Source organism: Fusarium solani (assembly GCF_023522795.1).
Source record: "Fusarium solani strain SB1 chromosome Unknown bctg00000000, whole genome shotgun sequence".
Lineage (NCBI taxonomy): Eukaryota > Fungi > Ascomycota > Sordariomycetes > Hypocreales > Nectriaceae > Fusarium > Fusarium solani.
Window position 1 is genome coordinate 1,932,703 of NW_027072157.1, and position 23,666 is coordinate 1,956,368.

A 23,666-nucleotide genomic window follows, 5' to 3' on the forward strand; every position below is an offset into this window, starting at 1 on the left:
CCACAAGCCTCACTGCCAAGGATAAGTATAGAGCACATCCTGAGACCATGTCTTCATGCATTTGAATCTAACTCAAATGAATATACAAGCATTATGCGAGTCATTGGCTGGTCCCTTTTAACAGGCTTCCAGTTATTTGGTCGAGGACGCGTAACTCGTAGTCGACGTGGACATTGGTGACCGGGATCCAGTATCTAAGATCCAGGAATAGCAAACCAGAGACGGCGAATGCCTTCCTGCGAAGAGTCGCAAGCAATGGATCCATGATGAACACGGTAGTTGACATCCTGGCCTCTTGAAACATGTCGAGCTGCTCCTAATGCGAAATCTCAGTCCAGAAGACAAACAGTCTCTTCTCTATCAGATCTTGTCAAGGCATGGATCGCATTGACAGCCATGGATTGTGAAGCGAGTAGGTACGTATAAACAACAAAAAAAACGACAGTAAGCGAGCTTCAGATTCGAAATTGAGATCATGCTCTCTAATAAGAGAGCGTTCATTCTCTTCCTATCATATGTTTATGTGAGAATCATCACCAGCTCATTTTAGGATATAGAAGAAAAAAGATTCTTCTCTACGGCCCCCACGCAACTGAAATATCTGCAATCTCTCGGCGTCTGCTTAGTCACCAGGAAACCGGCAGATTGTTGCGCCGGATGAACCTTTTGAGGCTGCAGATGAGCCGAAATGACTTTTTGACCAAGTCACTTGGCTGCTTGCATGAGCCCCGCTAGCCCAAATCGGCCCAATTTGTGCGGCAATTTCCCGAGGCACGTGCAGCTGGAGCTGACAAGTGACTTTGCGAACAGGTACTCCCTCAAAAGAGACCGTCGGCCAGCGCGAACTACCAGCCCCTACCTTTCTGTCGCGACGAACGTGAGCCTCGAGCGTCATCTCCTGTCTCCAACTTTCTCAGCTCCATACATCGCCCCGCGAACTCGACCCGATCGCCCTTCTGTGTGCTTCATCAATCAGATCACGCGACACGAAAAAGAGGAATTTTTGGCCGTTCGAGCGACATGAGTGACTTCGGCCACTTTGGCGGCTCCGAGGAGGAGTACGCGACTGTGCGCAAGCACAATGCTGAGGTGGTGAGTCTCGACCACATATAATCTCTTGGGTGTTTTATCTTGATGGCTAACCGACATATGTCCACAGGAAGCCGACCCCGATAACTTCGAGAACTGGGAAAACCTCATCAAAGCCTGCGAGACCCTCGAGGGTGGCTTGAACCGCAACTCTAGCCCCCAAGCCCTCGCTACCTTCCGCGATGCCTACGATAGATTCCTCCTCAAGTTCCCTCTCCTGTTCGGATACTGGAAAAAGTATGCCGATATGGAGTTCAACATTGCGGGCCCCGAGTCTGCTGAGATGGTGAGTGCCTCGGATGCTCCTCAGGCATATCACTGACACGGAGCTAGGTCTATGAGAGAGGATGCGCAAGCATCACCAATTCTGTCGACTTGTGGACGGATTACTGCTCCTTCAAGATGGAGACAACCCATGACCCACACCTCGTCAGAGAGTAAGTCTCATTTGGATGATTTCCTTCCCCATCCCCTTAACTTGCCTGTCGGCGCAGTATTTCGCTTGACCCGTGTGGTCTCGGTCGACATATCCGCGAGGGCTTCACACTTCACTGTCAAGATGTCTGATGGTGAGATATGCCTGCAGTAGCCCCATTAAGCCGGGATGCTCTCTCACGCTCTCTGCCAGGCTCTGTTGATGTTCATCCGTGCTCGTTCTAAACCTCAAAGTCGTCCTTGCGTTACACGTCACCCGCTCGGGAGAACCTGATCTCGGTTTTGCTACTCACTTGCACAACCATCTTCCCCTCTGTATTAATCCTCTCCGCCCCCGCCCCCTGAGTTCTCCCTCCCGCAAGATTGACATTGTCTAACCTAAGCAACTAGACTCTTTGAGCGCGGCTCGACTGCTGTCGGCCTCGATTTCCTGGCCCATCCCTTCTGGGACAAGTACATAGAGTACGAGGAGCGCCAAGAGGCCCATGACAGAATCTATGCGATTCACGCGAGGATCATCCGCATCCCGATGCACCAGTATGCAAGGTACTACGAGCGGTTCCGATCGCTGTCACACAGCCGACCCATGACTGAGGTTGTGCCCGCTGATGTCTTGGCGCGGTTCAAGTCCGAGGTTGAGGCGGAAGCTGTGGCATATGGCGCGCCAAAGCCCGAGCTGGAGGTTGAGCGTGATATCCGTGCAAAGATCGACGCCATGTACTACGAGGTGTTTACAGCAACACAGACCGAGGTTTCCAAGCGCTGGACGTATGAGTCTGAGAATAAACGCCCTTATTTCCACGTCACCCCCCTGGAGCACTCGCAATTGGCAAACTGGCGCAAGTACTTGGACTTTGAGGAGTCCGAAGGTGATTACTCACGAATTGTCGCCTTGTACGAGCGATGCCTCGTCACCTGCGCTTACTACGACGAGTTCTGGTTCCGTTTCGCTCGATGGATGTCTGGCCAAGAAGGAAAGGAAGAGGAGGTGCGAAACATCTACATGCGCGCCTCAACCATGTTTGTGCCCATCAGCAGGCCTGGTATCCGGATGCAGTGGGCATACTTCGAAGAGAGCGCTGGTAGGGTGCAGGTCGCTCTCGATATCCACGAGGCGATTCTCCTCAGGTTGCCGGATTGTGTCGAGGTCATCGTGTCCTGGGCCAACGTCGAGCGACGCCAGAACGGGATTGATGCTGCCATTCAAGTGTACAAGAACCAGATTGATGCTCCCACAGTGGACATCTACACCAAGGCCGCCTTGGTTGCGGAGTGGGCCCTCCTGCTCTGGAAGGCAAAGGGCTCTGTGGAAGAAGCCCGTGGTGTCTTCATCAAGAACGTGCAGTGGTATGCGGACAGCCGGCTATTTTGGGACCGATGGTTCCAGTTTGAGCTGGAACAGCCCACAAGCGCGGAGACAGAGGCACAGCACAAAGAGCGGATGAAGCAGGTGTTTGACGAGCTTCGAGAGCGAAGCCATCTCTCCCCATCGGTCAAGAAGGAGCTCACAGAAGTGTACCTCACCTATCTTGTTGAGCGTGGTGACAAGGATGCCATGAAGGTATTCCTGCAAGTTGACCGAGAGATCTTCGGGTAAGTAGTCGACCGATGCCATTGCAGTGATTTGTTTGCTAATTGCATTATAGACCATCTTCGGTAGCTAAGCTATCCGTGGGAGAAGGTCTGAAGGAGAACGGTGCCGCTCGAGTTGAGCTAGATGAGACGAGCAAGCAGAAAGCTGAGGCTCGATACGCTCACTTCTACGAAACCCATGGGGAGCCAGATCCAAATGCTCAAGGCAACGTGGATTTCAACTAAAGAAAGGATGAGGGTTTGAAGACGGGAGGAGATGAAAAGCGGTGTTTGAGGCGCAGAATCGAGAGGAGGATATAATCAAGTGTGGTATTCTTGAGTTGTATTATAATTGGCGCCCCTGCGAATAGCAAGAGGGGTTTGGATGGATGCGAATAGCTGAAGACGTAGCTATTCGGCTCCCTGGTCCTAGCTGGATGCTCTGGATTGAAACAGGTAATGGATAAGGATAGGCACAGTAAATACATGGAACAAGATTACTTTGCTCGCTTGGAAGACAAGATCTCGTGGAGAAGGGGTTCGGCACGTGGGAATCTGGGACTAGTTCCCGAACAGAAGGCATCGGCGACGCTTACCAGGTCGATGCATCCCTGAAATGCGGAGTGCAGCTACGGACAGATACAGATCTCTTGACGACGGGATGAACGCGGGGTGTGCCCGGCATCCAGCGGAGGATTGTCGGCAAGTGGCCAACGGTATTCGGAAGTTCCGACGAGTACCGGCTGCATCCGATGGGATGTCTGTTTGGCTGCTAGCTTAAGCGGGTTGGGGTGGGAGGGAGAAGAAAGGTGAGGGAGACAGGAGTGGGGGAAGAGGACAGAGTAGAAACTATAGAGACCTCGAGCGAGCTCTTGGGGAGTGGATGACCTGGATATCTTCTATACTTGGTGGTTAAAGATGAACATGGATAAGAGCCGTTGAAGTATTCGGAACTTGACCTCGGCAAATTCAACTAGATGATATGACGAAAGTTGGCGGCACAATTGCTGGTCGTGCAAGGATGCCAGAATTTGGAATTGAATCAACCCCAGAAAGGCCCAGGCAGGGATTCCCACTGGTCGAGTCCATCATTCCTGGTGTGTATGGAGTCAAGCATGACAAATCATGCACATGGAGCATGTAAGACTGAACGCGAGGATTTGAGTTTTCTTCACATTGCTTTGTCCATTGGTAAGAGGTGGATAATCTGTGAGGACCATGAGGAGGGGATCTTTGATCGCAAGAGGGGGGAGCAGTGATAAGAAACAATTGGAGACTGAAAAATCGACAATGTCGTGATATCATGGTCACCTCGAGTCATTGCAGAAGAGAGGAGGGCTCATGCGGGAGGGCGTCCGTTCGGGTCGGGTGCCACTCCGCCTTCGCCGCCGGGGGGTTTTTAGGTGTGCCCTTCTGGCCTGTCTGGCTTGTCGTGGAGGTGAGACTTTCTCAGGGTCCCCCCTCGCGTCAAGATTGAAGTCATGGTGGGAGGGTTAGGTTTCTGAGAATTTTTCTCGAGACCTGACTAGTTGAACTCTGATGGTCTGCCACCTCGTGGCTCACCTTGACCAACGACGAAAGGGGTCTTTGTGTGTGTGCAGCTGCCTCTACTTCCTCTTTCAGGACATCGTCAGGAATAACGCTTGTTTTGCTGCTCCTCTCTGTACTACGTCGCAATCCCTGCCTCTCCCTGCGAGCTCTACCCTTTCTCGCCAGCCAGCCTCTAAGAGGAAAGAAAATCAACATGACCAAGCATCTCCACCATATCCACCAGCTCCACAAGGGCGTTTTCCCCCGCCGCGGGTCCGTTAGCGACTGGGCCGAGTACACGAAATTGTCCAATAACGGGCAATCAATTTCAATGCACCCGTTCGGTTCTTGGACCCGGATGTACTCTACCTGCTCTATCGGGAGGGGAGGTACCTGGGAGCCGTGAAGCTTCAGCAGCCTGTGACGCTCGCCGTAACCGTCTCGAGACAGCTGTCGGCCAGGTGCTGGGGTGGTATCGCGAGGGTACCGAGGTACCTCGACACTAATCGCCGGCCTGGGCAGGGCAGGAGTAGAGCAGGGCAGCTCCTTCTGCGGCCTTCTATGGATCGCGTCGGCGACTCGGCGCCGGGGACTCTCCAGCTGGACTCTGTGTGAATCAACACGGCAGGTGCCCGTCCTGCCCGTCCTCCCCGCGCCTGGCCCAGGTTCTCCCCAAAACACCCGGCATTCCCTTCCATCTCCCGTCTCAGATCTTATCCTTTCACTTCTTCTCCTTCTTCCTCTTCCCTCCCTCTCTGTACGAAGCAGCATCTTTCCAGCGTCCTATCATTTCACCGTCGCTCACAATCAAGGTACGCATGCCCTTATCTCTAATTGCGTTTTCCCTTCCATTCGTAGCTCAGCGAGCTCTCTGCTTGCTCTTGTTCTCGGAAAGATAACGCCATGTGCTCAAATTCTACCCATAACCTTTGTCCTCCCAAATCATAACTGTTCCCCCAAGCTGACAAGCTCTTTTGCATTCTAGATGGCCTCCGCTACCCGACAGTTCGCCCGTGCGGCCACCCGCGCCTCTACTCGCAGCTTCTCCGTTGCTCCTCGTCAGGTCTTCCGTCAGCACGGCCGCCGCTACTACTCCTCTGAGCCTGCCCAGAAGTCCTCTTCGGCTTGGATCTGGCTCACTGGTGCCGTTGTTGCTGGTGGTGCTGGTTACTACTTCTACGCCAACGGAGCTTCCGCCACCCCCAAGGTCTTCAACCCTACCAAGGACGACTACCAGAAGGTCTACAACGAGATTGCCAACCGCCTGGAGGAGAAGGATGACTATGATGATGGCAGCTACGCTCCCGTCCTCCTCCGACTTGCCTGGCACGCCAGCGGCACCTACGACAAGGAGACTGGCACTGGTGGCAGCAACGGTGCTACCATGCGATTCGCCCCGAGTCCGACCACGGTGCCAATGCTGGTCTGATTGCTGCCCGTAACTTCCTTGAGCCTGTCAAGGGTGAGTTCTTTCGCTACTTGTTGGAAGCATAACATGCTAAGAAGTTCTATAGCCAAGTTCCCCTGGATCACCTACTCTGATCTTTGGATCCTTGCTGGTGTTTGCGCCATCCAGGAGATGCAGGGTCCTGTCATCCCCTACCGACCTGGCCGCAGCGACCGTGATGTCTCTGCTTGCACTCCCGATGGCCGTCTTCCCGACGCCACCAAGGGCTCCAACCACCTGCGAGACATCTTCTACCGCATGGGATTCAACGACCAGGAGATCGTGGCTCTTTCCGGTGCCCACGCTCTTGGCCGATGCCACACTGACCGATCCGGCTTCGACGGACCCTGGACCTTCTCTCCTACTGTCCTGACCAACGACTACTTCCGTCTTCTCATTGAGGAGAAGTGGCAGTGGAAGAAGTGGAACGGCCCTGCTCAGGTGAGACTATACTCCGAGGTGATGTAAAAATGCAATTGCTGACTGAAATTCCCAATAGTATGAGGACAAGTCCACCAAGACCCTGATGATGCTTCCCACCGATATGGCTCTTGTCCAGGACAAGAAGCTCAAGCCCTTCGTCGAGAAGTACGCCAAGGACAACGACGCCTTCTTCAAGGACTTCTCGGATGTCGTTCTCCGACTCTTCGAGCTTGGTGTTCCCTTTGCCCAGGGCACCGAGAACCAGCGATGGACCTTCAAGCCCACTTACGATTCGTAAGGGGCGAATGATCTAGGAAAAGATGTATTGTAGGATTTATACGGAACTGGATCTGGTCATCATGTCGGTTGATGGACTTGAAGGAGCGATATCCGGAGTTTTGACTTGTAATCATTAGAAGCAGGTTGGATAGCCTGCCGACTCATACCATTTGTCACGCATGTGAAGGCGCTATTATGTCTATCATGTATGGTAGAGAGCAAAATGAATTTCTTTTGACCCATGATGAAGCCATGATGTTAAATATTGAGTTTATGAGAGGCGCAAGGGTGCAAGACGACGGGCCGATCCGGGGTAGCAGCCATGACGGCTTCATGACGTCCAGCCATTGAAGCCTCTGATGATGATTGGATCTGTTCCTGCATCTGCCACACCAACCGCTAGCCCTGTGGAAGGTTTCGGGGGTGACGATACTGGTTACAGAAACGGTCCCGTGATGACTAGCGACTTGGGGTCAAATGTAGATACCCTCAAAGTAATGTGAGTTATCGAGTGTCCCTTTTAAGTAATAATGCATACTTGAGATATGCCCTTTTAGTAAATTAGCAAGCCAACTTTATTTAGTGTGGATGATTTGAGAGGATATCACTTAATCAGGCATATCTTAACCTGTTTCTAGGAAGAGGACACCATCAATGGCCACATCATGGTGGTCGACCACGACTGATGCCCATACAGCCTCCGAACCAGCAAGTCAGCATGTGCACAGGAGCTGCCTTTGCCTTGAGTGAATCATTCGAGCCCGACCAGGGACAATGACCGGCAAACTCGGCCGAGTTGCTGACTTGGGGGCAATCTCACTCGTTAATGCTGGGCAGGGGAAGTGGAACTGCTGACTGATCTCAGGCGAAAGAAACAACGACATCTCATCATGGTGAAGAAGTTGAATCGACTTCTGGAATCTTCGTTCATGGTTCAGCCATGTGCGGTGGCGCCAATGATAACGGTGGCGAGGAACAGTGCGAGAAAAACTTTGCTCTACCTATGGAAATCCTCATCATGACATCTATCATGAGAGTTGAGATGCGTGAAAGGTCGTCAACGACTCAAGAGACAGATCTCTTTGCTATCATTGGTCTACCAACTCAACTAACATCGAATCTGCCCACACAGGCGCAGTCCGGAATTCAGCCCCGAAGCTCCCCCCACAATGGATCTCCAATCTTGAAGAATGGAGTAGAATTCTCTGTTTCCTCTCCACCAAATCAACAAAAATCTGTGGACCAGTCTACTACGTAGTATCAGCCCTGATCGGAAATAACACCCCGAGAAACTTGAGAGTTTTATATTTGTCAGCCGTTGAATTATTCAGCGCCAAACCCAACGATCCGGGAACAAGACGGCGGTGTGGCTGTCGGGAGCCAATCCTGTGGGTGTAGCGATGGCGGCCGACCCTGTTGACCATGAGGGGTTTCAACTAGGCTCCGAGGCAAATGTGAGGATCGGGTCCATTCGCACGTCATTGGGCTTAGAAATCCAGGGGTGCTACATGCGCAAGATACTGATGCTAGCCTTGTGAGGAGAACGTCTTGTCTGAGGATCTGGCTAAGTCACCGAGATGTTGCCGTGGTGGATGGCTCGAGATAGTTTCCAGTATATATAGCCCTGGTCGTTTGCACCTCAGGCAGAAATACAACATCGACATCAAATCAACCTCTCACTTACACTCTTGTCTTGGTGGATTCTCCCAGTTTCTACCCCAATTGTATCATTCCCGGTTCTAGCACGACTCTCGCAGAGTGTTCCACTTGGTGGCTCCTTCTCATACGATATCGGGCTACCTTATTTACCCCAGGCAAGCCTGATAGCAGGACGAGATCTGTATAAATCCCACTCGACTCCCCCAGCTCAACCAGAGCAACACAGGACCTGCACTGCAAAGCCATACACACTCCGCAACAATGACGAACCAAGACATCGAGAACAAGCCCGCTGTTGGGGTTCCTTACTTCACCCCGGCCCAGGAGCCCCCGGCTGGTACCCCGCTTGACCCGGCTTCGGCCCCGACACTCTTCAAGCCTCTCCGGGTCCGTGGCATTGAGCTCCATAACCGCTTCGGAGTCTCTCCTATGTGCACCTACTCGGCTCAGGATGGAAAGCTGACCGACTGGCACCTTGTTCACCTTGGCCAGTTCGCTCTGAAGGGTGCCGGCCTCGTCTTTGTCGAGGCCACTGGCGTCGAGCCCCGAGGTCGTATCAGCCCCAACGACTCTGGCCTCTGGGATGACGAGCAGATTGCCCCCCCCTCAAGCGCATCACAGACTATATCCACAGCCAGAACTCGCGGGCGGCTATTCAGCTCGCCCATGCCGGCCGCAAGGCGAGCACGCTTGCGCCCTGGATCGGCGGTACTGCTACGAAGACGCTTGCGCCTGAGAGCGTGGGCGGCTGGCCTGAAGATGTCGTTGGACCAAGTGCGGTCCCCTTTGCGGACGACCATGCCACGCCTAATGAGTTGACGGTGGACCAGATCAAGGAGCTGGTGCAGAAGTGGCAGGATGCTGCTGTGAGAGCCGTCAAAGCGGGCTTTGATGTTATCGAGATTCACGGTGCCCATGGATACTTGATCACCAACTTTCTCTCGCCCATTTCCAACGTAAGTTTACCCCTGATAGCATGTTGCTGGGCCAAAGGACGTTGAGTAGCTGACTCGTAATACAGAAACGAACAGACCAGTATGGTGGTAGTTTCGAGAACCGAACTCGCTTCCTCTTTGAGATCATCGAGGCCGTCCGCGCCGTGATCCCCTCCGAGATGCCCCTCTGGCTGCGCATCTCGGCCACCGAGTGGATGGAGTGGAGCGGCGAGCCCTCATGGGACATTGAGAGCAGCATCCGCCTGGCTAAGCTGCTCCCGGCCGCCGGCATCGACGTCCTCGACGTGAGCAGCGGCGGCAACGCCTCGGCCCAGCAGATCAAGGTTCACCAGACCTTCCAGTCGGACCTGGCGGGCAAGATCCGCGAGGCCCTGCGCGCCGACGGAAAGGAGCTGCTCATCGCGACGGTGGGCCTCGTCGCCGACGGCGCCTTTGCCCGGTCCGTCGTCCAGGAGGACGAGAAGCCCCAGGCCGACTTTGTTCTCGTGGCCAGGCAGTTCCTCCGGGAGCCCGACTTTGTGCTCAGCGCCGCGCAGCAGCTGGGTGTCGAGGTCAAGTGGCCGAACCAGTACCACCGGGCAGGACCCAAGCCCCGTGGACGGTAGAGGTTGGAGATATGCAGGCGTTGGTGGAGGAGATGGCGTTTATAAAAGTCTAGGTACAATAGAGTGTGATTTCGAACTGTATCCCGAGTTATACTTTAGTATAGTGATGTTGCAGGGCTGGAAGGTTAAGCAAGATATGCAAGGCACTCTTCTTCTTGGCCAATCTGAGGCTTGGGTTGCGAATTAACTCATGAGAAAGTCTGATAGAGGTAATGATGATCCAAACGACGTGTCCTCATGTCTTTGCCAGGGAGGATTCAGGGATTCTCATGGCTGTGCCGCTTTGAACTCTGGCAATCGGAGTAGTAAAGTTGTCCTACAAGGAGGCACAGTTAATATCTGTGTAATTACCTGAAGCACAAAGATGTCCATGCCGAGGAATATCTGCCCGTGGTTCCGGAGCCCCTCTTGAGACACACTGAGGGCATCAACAACCACACACGCAAGACCGACTTCTCCCAGAGCTCGGACAACATGGCATAGAGCTTGCAAGGGGCTGGATTAGAAGCTGCCACACACTAGGCATGACTGGGTCATGACAACCTTATCTGGAGCCGGCTTCTCAACTTCTCTGCTGTGGTGGAGCTGACCAGGCGAGACCGACGGTCCTTGGTGGGGCCGGACGGTCATGAGTGGATCTTGATGAGCCGAGCGAAAAGGCTGGGGATGGATGTTGGATGTTTGCCTCACTATTATCCCCCGTCACGGACTACCGTGTTAGGCGGTGAATGGTCTTGTTCGATGCTACATCTTTCTAGTTAGTCACTGACCATGAGAAAGATCGGCCACTGACGGGGGGAAAAGAGAGAGGTCGGTCTCTGATATAGTGAGTGGCGGCTTTGAGAGGCGTCATGACCGACGGGGCTACCAATATTGCAGGCAATAGTTTCGTCCACTATCTGCCGGCGCAGCGGGCAGCCTCATGACTACAACACCGGCTAGAAGACAGTTGTCTCGGTAGAAGAGATGTCGATATTAATAATCCTCGGAGTGTCTGACAGTAAGCAGATATTCCGGGGAGCAGTGATTACTATAGCATTCAGGGAACAGAGCGGCAAACTGGAATTATTTCATGCCTCTCCTTGCGCCCAGTAAGCTCATCATCCCCATATCGGACCAATCGCATCCTGAATCTCATTGGCAGAAACCACGATATCACCCTCTCCCTGCCCTGGTGCTCTGAGGAAGAGAAGCTCGAATTCCAGTCGTAGTGGCCCTCTAAGCACAGTATGTGAAGTTGAGTTGGGTCCTCTGTTGACGGTGATGACCTGGTTGCGGGTGGGTGTGAGGCTTGCCGCAGCTCGTGTCGTTGTCGCACCCTGGCGTGAGGTTGACCTGACTTCCTGCCACTTCTCGATGACGACATGCCCAGCGCCGGAGTCATACTTGACGAGGAGGACAATCTTGACTTGGTGGTTTGAAGCGCCGAACCACCAGCGCATGTCGGCTCTCAGGTTCACCAGGGACTGAGAATATCCCGCTTCGATGATAAGTGTTGGCCAACGAGAACCTACTGGGCGGTTTCTTGGTCCACCAGTCGAGTCTCCCTCACCACTATCTCCATTTGGATGGCCCTGCGCTCGACATGTCTTGGTGCCTAATGAAACCCACTCCCGACCGAGCCCCATCTGTATAGCGGCGGAGTGAATATATGCGTAAAGTTGCGAGTGTAGGAGCTCATGAGCCTCTGTTGGGATGGTCACAATGAGGAGCTGGAGCTCAGAGTAGTATCGCTTGATGCGAAAGCTGCGTCCCTGATGGCTTCGCTCCTTGGTAATGCTGGCGTAAGCTTCCTGGCAAACATATGTGATATATGGTTAGTTACCGAGTTATCAGCAAATCACACAAAGAGCGACATACTTTGTACCACAAGGGCATCTCCAGCAGTAGCATCGATGGCTTGGAACAGCTCTGGGACAGCGGCGAACCGGATCATGGGAGAAGCCATCTTGAGATGGCGAGATAAGAGATTAGGTTTTGAGAGCGAGAGAGATTGTTATTTACACCCAAGCAGAATGATTCACGGGCGAGTCTGAGGCGCTGATTCACAAAGTCTGTTTGTAACCTGATTATACTGATTTACGGACGAATCTGTTTGCACACCAACAAAAATAAACATAATAATTGACTTTGGGGGTGATTATTCTTAAGACCAGGTAGTTGGTACTCGTTCTCATCGGCACACCGACCGCCGAACATGCAATCTACCTGATTGAGGCTGTGTGCCGAGGGAGGAGATTTTTTTGTCTGTCAGCTTACGGAGCGCCCAGTCGTGTAAGAAGAGAGCAGCAGGGATGAGAGAGATAAACCGTCGTAGCGGTAAAGACGAGATATTGTCGACATTGGATCCGTCGAGTTGAGGAGCACAAAAAGGTTGATGTGGGTGAATAGGCGCCGAGTAATATTAATAGCAGCTGGGCGCATGTGGGTAGGGTCTCCGTCTTCGTAACCTATCGGCGTGGGCGGTTTCCGAGACGTTGCTGAAACTGGACCTGAGCTGAGCCTGAACGAATTGGCGAGGGGATGCTACTGGGTGATAAAGATAAACGTCCAGCTCATGCGGGTTCGTCAAATGCAAGAAACCTCGAGTCTGCGAGGCGAGTTGTCTGCATCTCCAACTCCATCGCCGTGTCAAGCTGATCTGAGAGGAGAGGCCGGGGGTCAAAAATAGAGAACCCAAGAAGCGGGCTGCGGGTTGCCATGTTTGGGGGCAAGCCGCGCGCGCGCGCGTGGGAATACGAGCCCTGGGTTGAAACAAGCCTGTAAGTGTTATTAGTGCTCGGCGCTGCACGCACGACGCACGGGGAGGTCGAGGCTCTCGGATACGTCGGCGCACGGAGGGAGGAGGGTCCGGCTTGTCATTGGAGGCCGCCTGCGAACTATGAAGGTGAACAACAAAGGGTTCAGACAAAGATACAGGCAAGGGAGGGAGATGCAATGCAACTCGGGATAAAGGGGATGTTGATATTTACCAAGCTGCTGGAGAAAAGAAGCCATTCACGGTCAACATTTCTGATCATGACGGGTTCTGGTAAACCCGCCAAGGGGCCATGCTCTGCGCTACTATGCGTGCAGAGGAGGTCAGAGGAGGGCACCGCGCGGCCTCTGTGCCTCTATTCGCTGGGGGCGGGGCTTGGTTGTCCCCAGCATCCACATCCCAAGCCCTTGGAAGTTCTTGGCATAGGTTGGATTCCATATTCTCTGGGGGTCATTCATGGCCATCACCGGGCTACGGCAGTCTTGACTGTGCTGTACCTTCTAGGGATAAGCCTTGGCCCTCCGCCACACTCTGATTTTCCCTCTGATCTCCCGTCATCCTGTCCTATCCCAACGCCTGCTGATCAATCTCGGTCAAATCAATAATCTTGTTTATTTTCTTCCCCCTCTTATTGAGACTTCTTCCCTCGATTTCTTAAGAGTCCCCTTTGTATCAGCCTCGTCTGGCAACTTCCGACCTTCAACAACAACGTCACATCTCCACTCCTCCTTCGTTTGTGTCGTTGCAACCCGTCCGACTTATTATTAGCGTCCCCCAGCTTCGGCCTGTCCGTCTCACCGCGGCGAACGAAACGTCTCGACCATCCGTCTCACATTTATTGCTCCGACATCTGGCTTTCCCACATTACTCTACCGGACCATATTGCCTCTGGATGGCCTGTATGCTGTAGGACTGCTTCTACTCGGCGCGCTGCCTCTTCCAGCACAGGACCTCTCACGGTCCGACGAATAAAGAAAAACATGGTATCAATAAGGTCACTTGCGACTGCCGTTGCTGGCGTCGCCCTCTTGATAGAGTCCTCGCTAGGTATGTCAACTCTCTCCGCGATGTCCTCTGCGGGCGTGCTGATGTCTTTGGCCTGCCAGCGTACTCGGTAAAGCGAAATGCCGTTAGCCAGGTGACCTTTGTCGCCGACGCCGTCATTAAGACGCCTTCCCACCGCGTCCATTCCGACTCCAAATTCGACCTTCACTTCTCGCTTCATAACGGACAGCAAAAGATCCGGCTCAAGCTCGAACCCAACCACGACATCCTGCACGATGACTTCTCGGTTACCTATCTGGACGCCGACGGCAAGGTCGAATCCGTCGAGCCCATCAAGCGCAGCGACCACAGGGTGTTCAAGGGCGATACGTTTGTAGAGCGTGCTGGGAGAGAGGGATGGACCCAGGCTGGCTGGGCACGGATAACCATCTACCGCGATGGCGAGAAGCCCCTGTTCGAGGGCACTCTTGGACTCGATGGCACCCACCACCATATCCAATTTGGCAGCCATTATGAGAAGGTTCGACATGAAGGCGACCCTGCGTTGCCCCATTCGCAGAACAACGACGAGACCATGGTTGTCTGGCGGGACTCTGATATTATGTCCTATGACCCCAACGAGTTAAAGCGCGACGCGGCTTCGCATGCGCTCTGCGACTCGGACTCACTGGGCTTCAACGGCGACTTTCACGAGCTGCAGGACTATAACACATTTGCCTCTACTCCTGCCAAAAATCTGTTTGGCCGACAATCCATTGACGGAGGATCGACGGGCAACGATGGCACTGGTGTGAACCTCATGGCCACCATCGGTTCTGTTGACGGTTGTCCCACTACCCGCAAAGTCGCTCTCTTGGGAATTGCTACCGATTGCGGCTACACGGCTGAATTCGATAACCAGACGGCGCTGAGGGAGAATGTTATCAACATGGTTAATACAGCCTCGCGACTGTATGAGAGCACATTTAGCATCTCACTCGGTCTCCGTAACCTTACCATCAGCAACAAGGGGTGCCCCTCTGCCCCCTCTGAGGCAGCTCCCTGGAACCAGAAGTGCTCGGATAGTGTCAACTTGGCCGCCCGACTCAACCTCTTCTCGGCATGGCGTGGTCAGTATCAGGATGGCAACGCCTATTGGACTCTGCTCAGCACCTGTCCCACTGAATCCGCCGTCGGTCTCGCGTGGTTGGGTCAGCTGTGCCGCTCTGGAGCGTCGGACAACTCGGGTGGTAGCGGTTCAGGGAATGAGACGGTGGCTGGTGCCAACGTCGTGGTGAGAACATCATCGGAATGGCAGGTGTTTGCTCACGAGACGGGACACACGTTTGGCGCCGTTCACGACTGTACTTCGAGTGCATGCCCGGTCAAGTCGGACGTGCAATCATGCTGCCCGCTGAGCAAGAGCACGTGCGATGCCAACGAACAGTACATCATGAACCCCTCCAGCAAGGACAGCATCAAGGAGTTTTCGCCTTGCACCATTGGCAACATCTGCTCGGGCTTCAAGCGCAACGTCAAGACGGAGTGTTTGACTGACAACAAGGGCATCAAGACCATCACGGGCAGCCAGTGTGGTAACGGCATCGTCGAGGAGGGTGAGGACTGCGACTGCGGCGGAGACGCCAGCTGCAAAGACAACCCTTGCTGCGATGGATCCAAGTGCAAGTTCAAGGGTGAGGCCGAATGTGACTACACCAACGAAGATTGTTGCACCAAGCAGTGCAAGTTTTCATCTTCAGGAACTGTCTGCCGTGCCAGCACGGGACCTTGTGACCCCGAAGAGAAGTGTACGGGCAAGGATGCCAACTGTCCCAAGGACGAGCACAAGGACGACGGTACTGACTGCGGCGACGGACTCAAGTGCGCGTCTGGACAGTGCACATCCCGAGACCAGCAGTGCAGGACCATGTGGCAGAACAGCACGGATGAAGGCGAACAGATGAAGGCTTGCACATCAAGCTGTCTCTTGTCGTGCCAATATCCGGGAGAGTCTGTCTGCACGCAGAGGAATCAAAACTTCCTCGACGGCACTCCTTGCGCGGGCGGCGGCAAGTGTGACAATGGAGACTGCAAGGGCAGCTCGACATGGAAGGAGATTGTGGGATGGTTCGAGGACAACAAGAACATCACGATCCCCGTGGGCTGCGTGATTGCCGGACTCCTCGCCATCGCCATCCTCAGCTGCTGCTACAGCTGCATCCGACGAAGAATCAGCCGACGCAAGGCTCCCAAGCCCACAGAGATGCACGCCTGGCCTGCGTACGCTCGGGGCGCCAACCCGCACACACAACCAAGTTACAACTACGCGCCTTTGGATAACCAGCAAAACTGGGGGAATAACCAGCAACAAAACTGGGGAAGGACGCGCAGTATGAGATACGCATAGACTGGGGACGTAAAGGGAATATCGATTCTAGGATACAAAGCATTTTGACGGCGTTCTTTCAAGGAGTCTTTTTTGGGCAACCAGCCATTATGTCTGCTTTTTTGGTTGAGGGCTGGTTGGGTCATACACTGTCAGCACAAGCATTGTTTATCGTGTCAGCAACCTTTTTGGGGGAAAGCGAAGTCTTCAACATACGGGATGGGAGCTTGAGTAAGCTCCTTAGACGTGTAGTTAAATCCCTGTTTATACATACACACACACACACACACACACACACACACATACATACAGATATGATACTACATACCTAGGTTTTTTGGAATATCTTTTAACGATGGCTTTAGAAAAGGTGGATGACAAATGTCGATATTGTTTTGAATCATAAAACGTGTACCGCCGCTCTTGAAAATAAGGGCTCGTGAGTAAAAAGCATGACAACTCCATCGTGAATGCGTAAAAAGTCCCGTTTGTCTGAATTTTCATATCCGATCCAGACCCTTCTCCTATCGACCTCCCCGGTCACCCGCATACTGCTGGCCCTTGGAGCTCCTCATCGGATGGATGGGTTGTCTGTCTCGATCTTCGTCGTAGCCGCATAGCTGCCGCAGCCAGCGGACGCGCTGACCAGTGACGCTCTAAGACAACAGTTAGGTGAGAGGAAATATGAAGAGAGGAGATGCTCACGTCGCCGCTGGCTTGGGCGTGGGCTAGAAGGGCCTCTGGATTATCGAGGACGCTCAGAGCCTCTCCCTTGCGCTCCTTTTCCAAGTGAGATTCTTCATAGTGGCTAGTAGATAAAATCCCAGTTAGTCACTTTGCTGCTACAGATGGGGGCAACAGGAATTGGGAAGAAAGACTTGCCGTCCTCCTATCTGCAGCGCGTCAGAGTCTTTCGTCTTGCTGGGCTCGGGCTGTTCTTCCTCCTTTGTGGGATCCTTCCCTCTGGCCTGGCGGTCGCGCATCTCGGGCGTCCACTCGGGGGAGTGTCTGCCGCGGTTGAGGCCGTGGAGCTGTGATGATGCCATCATGGCGGGGAGGGTTTCTGTGTTGAATGAGGCTTTGCCTTGAGAGAGGGAAAAAAAATAAAAGAGGTAGAAGAATGATGTTGTCTGTAAAGAATTGACAAGTTCTTTCCTTTGTATGAAATGTTTCACGGTGTAATTGATTGATATCCTACACAAACAAACGATGCGACGACATGGGGATGTCTCTCTCTCCCCCTCTAGGTTCTTATCGAACATGGCATTATATGCAAACCCGGGGTTCCAATCCATGCTTTTTGGCCCGCCGCCGCCGCAGCGCCCCTCTAGAGTTGTTGAGCGGGGACGTTTCCACCTCTAACCGCTGAGCGGACATACCAGGCTGTTTACAATTGGACGCCTTTGAGGGGAAACTCGAAAGGGGCGGCGGACATGTTCAAGACAAGGACGGACTCAAGGTACGTATTTAGACAATACACGCGCTTTGATGCGGGGATGCACCCGCACGCACACAAGAATCGATCAATGGATGGGTGCCCCCTTTGTTTGCGGGCAGGGAGACAACAACGGCTTGTCCCGCGAGTCAGTGATGAGGTATGATATGTAGATGGATCCACTCGAAACATATCACGACAGCCATCACAAGAACAAACTCACTCTCCATAACCAACTCCTCCAAACCCTCCATCATGGCCATCGTCGATTCATCATCCATCAGACCAGGCTCTCCTGCCCTGCCGCCTCACAGCTGACGCCCGGTCCGGTGGCGCCTCAACACTCGAACCGTTCGGGCAAATCATACAGGTGCAGGTGAGACACGCAGTATGCCTCGTGTCTCACGCGTGCCGGCTATTTGTTCGCCTCCGGAACCAGAATCATCCCTACAGTAGCCTGCCTAGCCTGTGTTGGTCTGTTCCTCAACCCGCAGCCGCACTAACCTCAAATATAGGTACAGATACTTAGGTAGATTCTTGTTTTTTACCTGCTATTTCATCCCCGCTGTGGTATATACTCGTACAGATTTCGCAAATCCTTGGCAACAAACAAGAGGGGAGGCGAAACAATACCATACAGCGAGCTCATCCCCGAGCCCGCGAGTCCAAGTCCCTTCTTCTTTCAGCCGTCCGTCATTGATCGACAACTGTCCACCTGCCCTCCAAAAGACCCCCAGACCCAAGAAACAAAAGAAACCGGCCAAAAGACGTAAGCCACAACGTGTGTACTCCTATATCCTCTATCCATGCTCCTTCGTCAAGAATGTTCGTGTGTAGACAGGTGCCCAAGTCATCTCTTGTGTAGTATGCCAACCAAAGACCTTGTTCGATAACCCCGTAGCCAGCCGGTCGTTCGTTGTTCGTCGTCGTGGTATACAAGAAAAAAAGCTGTTGCTGATGCCCATGTCGTTGCCGTTGCCGTTGCTTTCGCGATCCTTGCAACTTCCATATTGTCGCCCTGAATCATGCATGCCCAAGCCAGAAGAGGCATCAGGATCATCCGTGCCGTCGTCCCATGCATCCATCCATCATCGGCCCTCGATTCGATTCCGATCCTGCCGTGCTCCCAAAGAGATATTCATGCCGGCGCCGATGCGAAACTCCAGATGCTGGTGACCCAAATGCCCATCTTACTATTATGCATGCCCATGTACATGTCAAACTCGCACTTCCATTAGATTGCTTTAGCCGTCCAAGTCATTTCGCTATCTGCGAAAGTTGATAATGGCGAGCTATCGATATGTTAGCATCACGGCCGTTGCCTCTTCTGTCAGCGCACAGATACTCACCCTGCTATTAGAGCCGTAAGCCAGCTTTTGTCCGTCAGCGTCCCAACAAAGACAGTGCTCATCCTCCTCATCTGTCTCGGCATTGGCCTTGGGGCTGAGCCAACCTGGGTGAACCAACCTGGTCTGGTGAACTCCAGCTGGCTCCAGCTGGCTCGGGGAACAAGGTGACTTCCCACTTTCCAGATCAATACCTGTGTCGATGTCGCTCCCGCAATAAACGCTCCGTCAGGCGTAAACGCAAGCCGCACAATCGGTGAATCCATCGTCAAGAAGCACTTGGCCTTACTCTCGGGCATTCGCGCGTTCCAAATCAGTATCGCACAGTCGTCGCCTCCAGTCGCAATCAGCCGCTCGTCGTCAGCACCTGGCTGGTTTGCAGGAAGTGGTTGCCATTGCATCGAAGTAATGGCTCCTTGGTGTGCAGATATTGACCTTCTCTGTCCCTTCTCGTCCCAGAGCTGTTTCAGTCAGTATACTTGCTTCTTTAGTTACCATACTGCGGTTTCTTACATCTAGTGTGCCCTTATCACTCGATGTAGCTGCCAGTCTTGATCGTGCATCAAAGAGCACCTGCCTGAAGCTATCATCCTCCTTGGTCTCAAATTTCCTCGCTTGAGCTATTGTCGTGTCGGTGCAGTGTAGGCATACCATCAGGTCGCCACCGCAAAGCAAAAATTCGTGATCACCCGTCCAGACCGCATCGAGGGGAGTAGCCTCAATATCGTGACCAGACAGGAAATATGAAAGCGAGTTTCCTGCGGGTGGGTAGTGCACCGTCACGAGAGCGCCTCCCTTGTCCGGTGAGATGGCGAGGAGCGCTGTGTTGCTGGGGTTCCATGAAAGCTTGATAATGGGCGGCTCCGATAGCTCTATCGACTGTAGCAAGGCGCCCTCGGCCGACCATACGTTGATCGACGCTTGATTCCTAGAGTCTGTGGCAACCGCAATGGCAGCACCATCTGAAGTCCACGACAGGGCGGTTACTGTCGTATCGCGAGGAACGTCACTGTCCAGCAGGGTGTGGCCTTGGGGTGACACGTGATCCTGTCCCGCCTCAACGGGGCCCGCACGCGCGACCGTCCAAACACGGGCTAGCGCATCCGTTCCAGCAGCCGCCAGGATGGACGGGTTTCTGGGGTTCCACTCGCACTGCAAAATGATGGGAGCATTCTCAGCGCCGGACGGAGATGGGGGCGACGGGGTCGTTGCATCTCGGCCGTCGCCCTTGCTGTGAGTTTGGCCATCATCCACGAGCCGGATAAAGGTCGTCTCTGGAGCCAGCTCCTCGACCTTGTCGACCTGGGTGCCCTGCTCGGGTCCGTCAGTACGCACAATCGGCTCCGGCGCCTGCTCACCCTCGAGCGGCGAAGGGTAGGCGTGATTGTCGGGTTGGTTGTCCACTTCCATGGGTGTCGTCACTGGAGGTCCTGCTGCTGCTGATGCCGCTGCCGATGCATCGGCGCCATGCTCGAAACCATTGCTTAGTCGCTGTCGCTTAGCCGGCGAACCATTCGGTAACTGTTGAGGCGCTCGTTTCCGTGATACTTCTTCAACCTCCTCTCCCTCAGCATCCTCTCCTTCCTCCTCGTCGATTTTTGACTGTGGGTGGGCGTCCAGAGGTCCAAAGATGCCGACCTGCAGCGCCTCGGCTGCTTCCGCCGGTGCATCCTGAGGCAGCTGCGAAGCCTGAATGTCAGCCCGTGACCGTTTCAAACGTTTCGCTTTGTCACCAAACTGCTGCCCGCCTGCTTGGGTGGGGGGACAAATGAAGCGCAGACAATGGCAACAAAATCCGATCATCACTTACCACCCTGCGTGCATGCTCGCGCTCCAGCGCGTGGTACAGGAGGCCGCGGTTCAGGACCGAGACCAATGCATGGCTCTTGACGTGGCGCGCAAAGGCAAAGTCTCTGTGAGGTTGTTTGACATGCCACTCCTTTTGGAATTTGGCCGCCGTCTCTCGGTAATCTGCGGAGGTGAGGGTTAGAACATGCCGCCACAGGCGCGCAGAACTGAGTGCTACATACTGCCTTCGAGAAGGTACCTGTGAGGGGAGCAGCGAGGCGTCGGTCAGCGCAAAAAGTCCAAGGGAATACAATCACGAAGAGAACCGCGGTGTCGGGCAGCGGGCGGGGGACGAATGCGAGTCGGGGGACGCGGAGCAGTGACGAACCTCCAGACGAGATAGTTGACTCTGTCAGAGTCGACGAATTCCTTAGCGACCATGATGCCGAGGGGCGCCGCAGCAGGCGCAGCGTCGCTGAGGGGCAGCGACCGGGCAGATGAAACAGATTCTTTTGCGAGAGTCGATGGGCTCTTTGAAGCCAAGCCTAGGGGTCAAATCGGACGCGGTTTGGTGTTTGATCGATAATCTGGCGGGTTGATGAGGGAAAGGCGAGTGAAGATGCAAAAGAGAGATGAAATTCAAGGTTCCAGTTGGGGCGGTGGTGGTGAGTGGGTACGTACCTACCGCCCCTTGTCGCTTCCCTGGGCTGGGCTGGTGCCGCTCCCACCACGGTCGCCTTTCGCTCTCCCCGTTTCTGCCTCTGGCTCTAGCTCGGCCTGGCTTCAATTAGTTGGGGTGATGCGTGTGTGTGTGCGTGCAAGGATGGGATGGACACCCTGTCTTGGTACCCTTAAAACGCCAAGTAGCGACATTGCTCGCGCTGGAGCTACGGGGCCTTTACGGGGAGCTAGGTACGGGGCTGACTGGGGTTGATGAGGACTGATCCATGAACAGCCGGGAGCCTCCAGCGCGCAACAGGCCAGGCCCGGGCAAAACTGGGTAAGGGCAATCAAGGGCGACAGACGAGCGAGAACGAGCGAGTGGGCGGACATTGAACAGAACAGCTTCCAGGTTGGCCGCCCAGAAAAGGTACACCACAGTCCAGTACAGACAGGGCTACAGGTACCCACGGCTGGCTCGAAATGGGGCTGGCGCTAGTGGACGCCAGGTCGAAGGATGGAAAAAACAGAAGTGCACGCCAGCCAGACGGTCTCGAGCCTTTTCGAGATGGCGAGGGCTGGGTGCGCCAACAGCCTGCTGTGGGCGGGCTCGCCCAAGTACCGCTACCTTGGAGATGGGGGCAGGCCAGCCAATCGATGGGTCGGCCGAGTCTCGTGGACCTGCGGATTGTGGAGTTGAAGGCTCGAACAAGCAGGGGTTCGCTGTGAGGATTTGAAGGTCTTGGAACCCGTTTTGGCCATGGCGCATGTTGAATGGTGAATGCAACCCCCAAGAACTGAAATAACCCCCCCTGTGTCGTGCTCATGCTCATGCCCGGACAGGGAGCCGACGCACCAGCAGCGGCAGCCGGGCCACCCTCCTCCAGGTGGGAAACGGTACTTTTCTCAGGTACTGGGCCAGGTCAGTCATTCGTTGGCTTCCATGCCTTCGCTAGAGAGCGGCGTTAACAAGCAGGACAAGGTTTGAAGATCCCACCCCTTGTTGGTGGTGACAGGGCCAGGAGAGGAGGGGGGGCGACGTCGAATTTCCGATACGATCGAAGACAATGGTCCAAGAGCCGACAATCCATCCCCCTCCCATCTCGCCTTTGGTCGTCGCTGCCCTCGAGCACGAGACATTATCGCGCGTGGTCGGTAATGGACGCCCCTGCCGCTGTCGGTTCGCCGACGGGTGCCATGGTGTTCCGTCAAAATCCAACAGGCGGCCCCCCAGCTGGTGCATAACCTGGAAGGCTTCATTAACAGGCGTCCAATCACATGCCGCGCCCTCCTTAGTCAGGTCAGCCCGCAACAAACGCCAACCCACTCTTCCTTCGAGGCTCGGGTTGATGCATTCGCCTTTCTTCCCAAAATCTGAGACGGATGCAGATCGGCTGCGACAGGGGTTAAGCTGCCCACGTCTGAAAGTACCGGTACTTCGACATGTGTCAGGTTCCGTCCCCCGCCCATCCCTTACCCCCTGTTGTGTTCACTCCAATTCGAGGTGCAATGTCACGATGGCTGAGGAAACGCGGTCTGGCTCAGATTCAAGCTTGTGTCGTCATGACGAGAGCCGGGCAGCATCGAGAAAACCGGAGGGGTCACCAGATACCCGGCTGAAGAGTCTCCCGCCCGGCGCCATTTTCTGGTAGACTCTTCAAGGTCCGGGGAGGCGAGATTCAAGAACCGGACCATCAATCGAGGCCCACCAAAACACTGCCCCGGCATCCAGCCTGGATGCTCCCACAGCTCCGGACGGACAGATGCCACCGCGAACAAGGATGCCACACCCAATGTCGTCCGCACATCTGAGCCATCCATCTCTGCGTGACATGACATGCACAACTCACTGCCTCTCGGACACAAGACCAGGCTAGGCACGCCGGTAACCGCCAGGCAGAGATGATGAGTGCGGTCGGCAGCATCGTTGCCCACGAGATGTTGATGCTTGTCGAGCCAAGGTTGCCAGCGTCATCGCAATCAATACATACGGCTGCTAGCTGATGATTTACGGCTGGTGCAACAGTCCCAAACCCCTCGCAACATGATTGTTGTGCAACCAGGTTCTGCCCCGTTTCGGCTCTCCGAGCTGCCTGCGCAAGAAAACGGTTGTCACACCGTGACAGTAACGGCAGCGATAAATATCGACCGTCGCAACGCGCTGACAGCCCTGCCTTGCTCTTCTCGTCATTACGTGGCAACACTCTAGTTCGGTCAAAGGGGCCGCCAAGGAGCCCACCGTGGAACTGGGGACCATCGGGGCGCCCTGGTCCGGGCCTTGGGCCACCATGCCTAGCGCTCTTCATAGGGACGA

The 23,666-nt window shown here is 54.4% G+C and overlaps 7 protein-coding genes across 7 annotated transcripts; 4 read left to right on the forward strand and 3 right to left on the reverse strand.

Moving 5' to 3' along the window:
• Positions 1-1,020: 1,020 nt before the first annotated feature.
• Positions 1,021-3,342, forward strand: MRS44_000602 (uncharacterized protein; the record flags this gene model as incomplete). Its single annotated transcript, XM_046279896.2, has 5 exons — positions 1,021-1,092; positions 1,160-1,375; positions 1,423-1,526; positions 1,915-3,117; positions 3,171-3,342. 5 exons carry the CDS (start codon positions 1,021-1,023, stop codon positions 3,340-3,342), a joined length of 1,767 nt encoding a protein of 588 aa, XP_046139150.2.
• Positions 3,343-4,840: 1,498 nt separating this feature from the next.
• MRS44_000603 (uncharacterized protein) lies at positions 4,841-8,033 on the forward strand (the record flags this gene model as incomplete). Its single annotated transcript, XM_065624118.1, has 8 exons — positions 4,841-4,899; positions 5,255-5,438; positions 5,612-6,026; positions 6,141-6,514; positions 6,573-6,790; positions 7,179-7,274; positions 7,414-7,495; positions 7,641-8,033. The coding sequence occupies 8 exons, from the start codon at positions 4,841-4,843 to the stop codon at positions 8,031-8,033; spliced, it is 1,821 nt and encodes a 606-aa protein (XP_065479834.1).
• Positions 8,034-8,695: 662 nt separating this feature from the next.
• On the forward strand, positions 8,696-9,995 carry MRS44_000604 (uncharacterized protein; the record flags this gene model as incomplete). The annotated part of the gene is made up of 3 exons (XM_065624119.1): positions 8,696-8,984; positions 9,029-9,390; positions 9,456-9,995. 3 exons carry the CDS (start codon positions 8,696-8,698, stop codon positions 9,993-9,995), a joined length of 1,191 nt encoding a protein of 396 aa, XP_065479835.1.
• A 1,100-nt stretch (positions 9,996-11,095) lies between these two features.
• MRS44_000605 (uncharacterized protein) lies at positions 11,096-11,943 on the reverse strand (the record flags this gene model as incomplete). Its single annotated transcript, XM_065624120.1, has 2 exons — positions 11,096-11,788; positions 11,863-11,943. 2 exons carry the CDS (start codon positions 11,941-11,943, stop codon positions 11,096-11,098), a joined length of 774 nt encoding a protein of 257 aa, XP_065479836.1.
• Positions 11,944-13,733: 1,790 nt separating this feature from the next.
• MRS44_000606 (uncharacterized protein) lies at positions 13,734-16,144 on the forward strand (the record flags this gene model as incomplete). The annotated part of the gene is made up of 2 exons (XM_046267439.2): positions 13,734-13,800; positions 13,860-16,144. 2 exons carry the CDS (start codon positions 13,734-13,736, stop codon positions 16,142-16,144), a joined length of 2,352 nt encoding a protein of 783 aa, XP_046138508.1.
• Positions 16,145-16,647: 503 nt separating this feature from the next.
• On the reverse strand, positions 16,648-17,169 carry MRS44_000607 (uncharacterized protein; the record flags this gene model as incomplete). The annotated part of the gene is made up of 3 exons (XM_065624121.1): positions 16,648-16,779; positions 16,829-16,931; positions 16,970-17,169. The coding sequence occupies 3 exons, from the start codon at positions 17,167-17,169 to the stop codon at positions 16,648-16,650; spliced, it is 435 nt and encodes a 144-aa protein (XP_065479837.1).
• Positions 17,170-18,823: 1,654 nt separating this feature from the next.
• On the reverse strand, positions 18,824-22,121 carry MRS44_000608 (uncharacterized protein; the record flags this gene model as incomplete). The annotated part of the gene is made up of 8 exons (XM_065624122.1): positions 18,824-18,850; positions 18,908-19,054; positions 19,099-19,365; positions 19,418-20,584; positions 20,715-20,875; positions 20,935-20,951; positions 21,081-21,237; positions 21,881-22,121. The coding sequence occupies 8 exons, from the start codon at positions 22,119-22,121 to the stop codon at positions 18,824-18,826; spliced, it is 2,184 nt and encodes a 727-aa protein (XP_065479838.1).
• Positions 22,122-23,666: the final 1,545 nt, after the last annotated feature.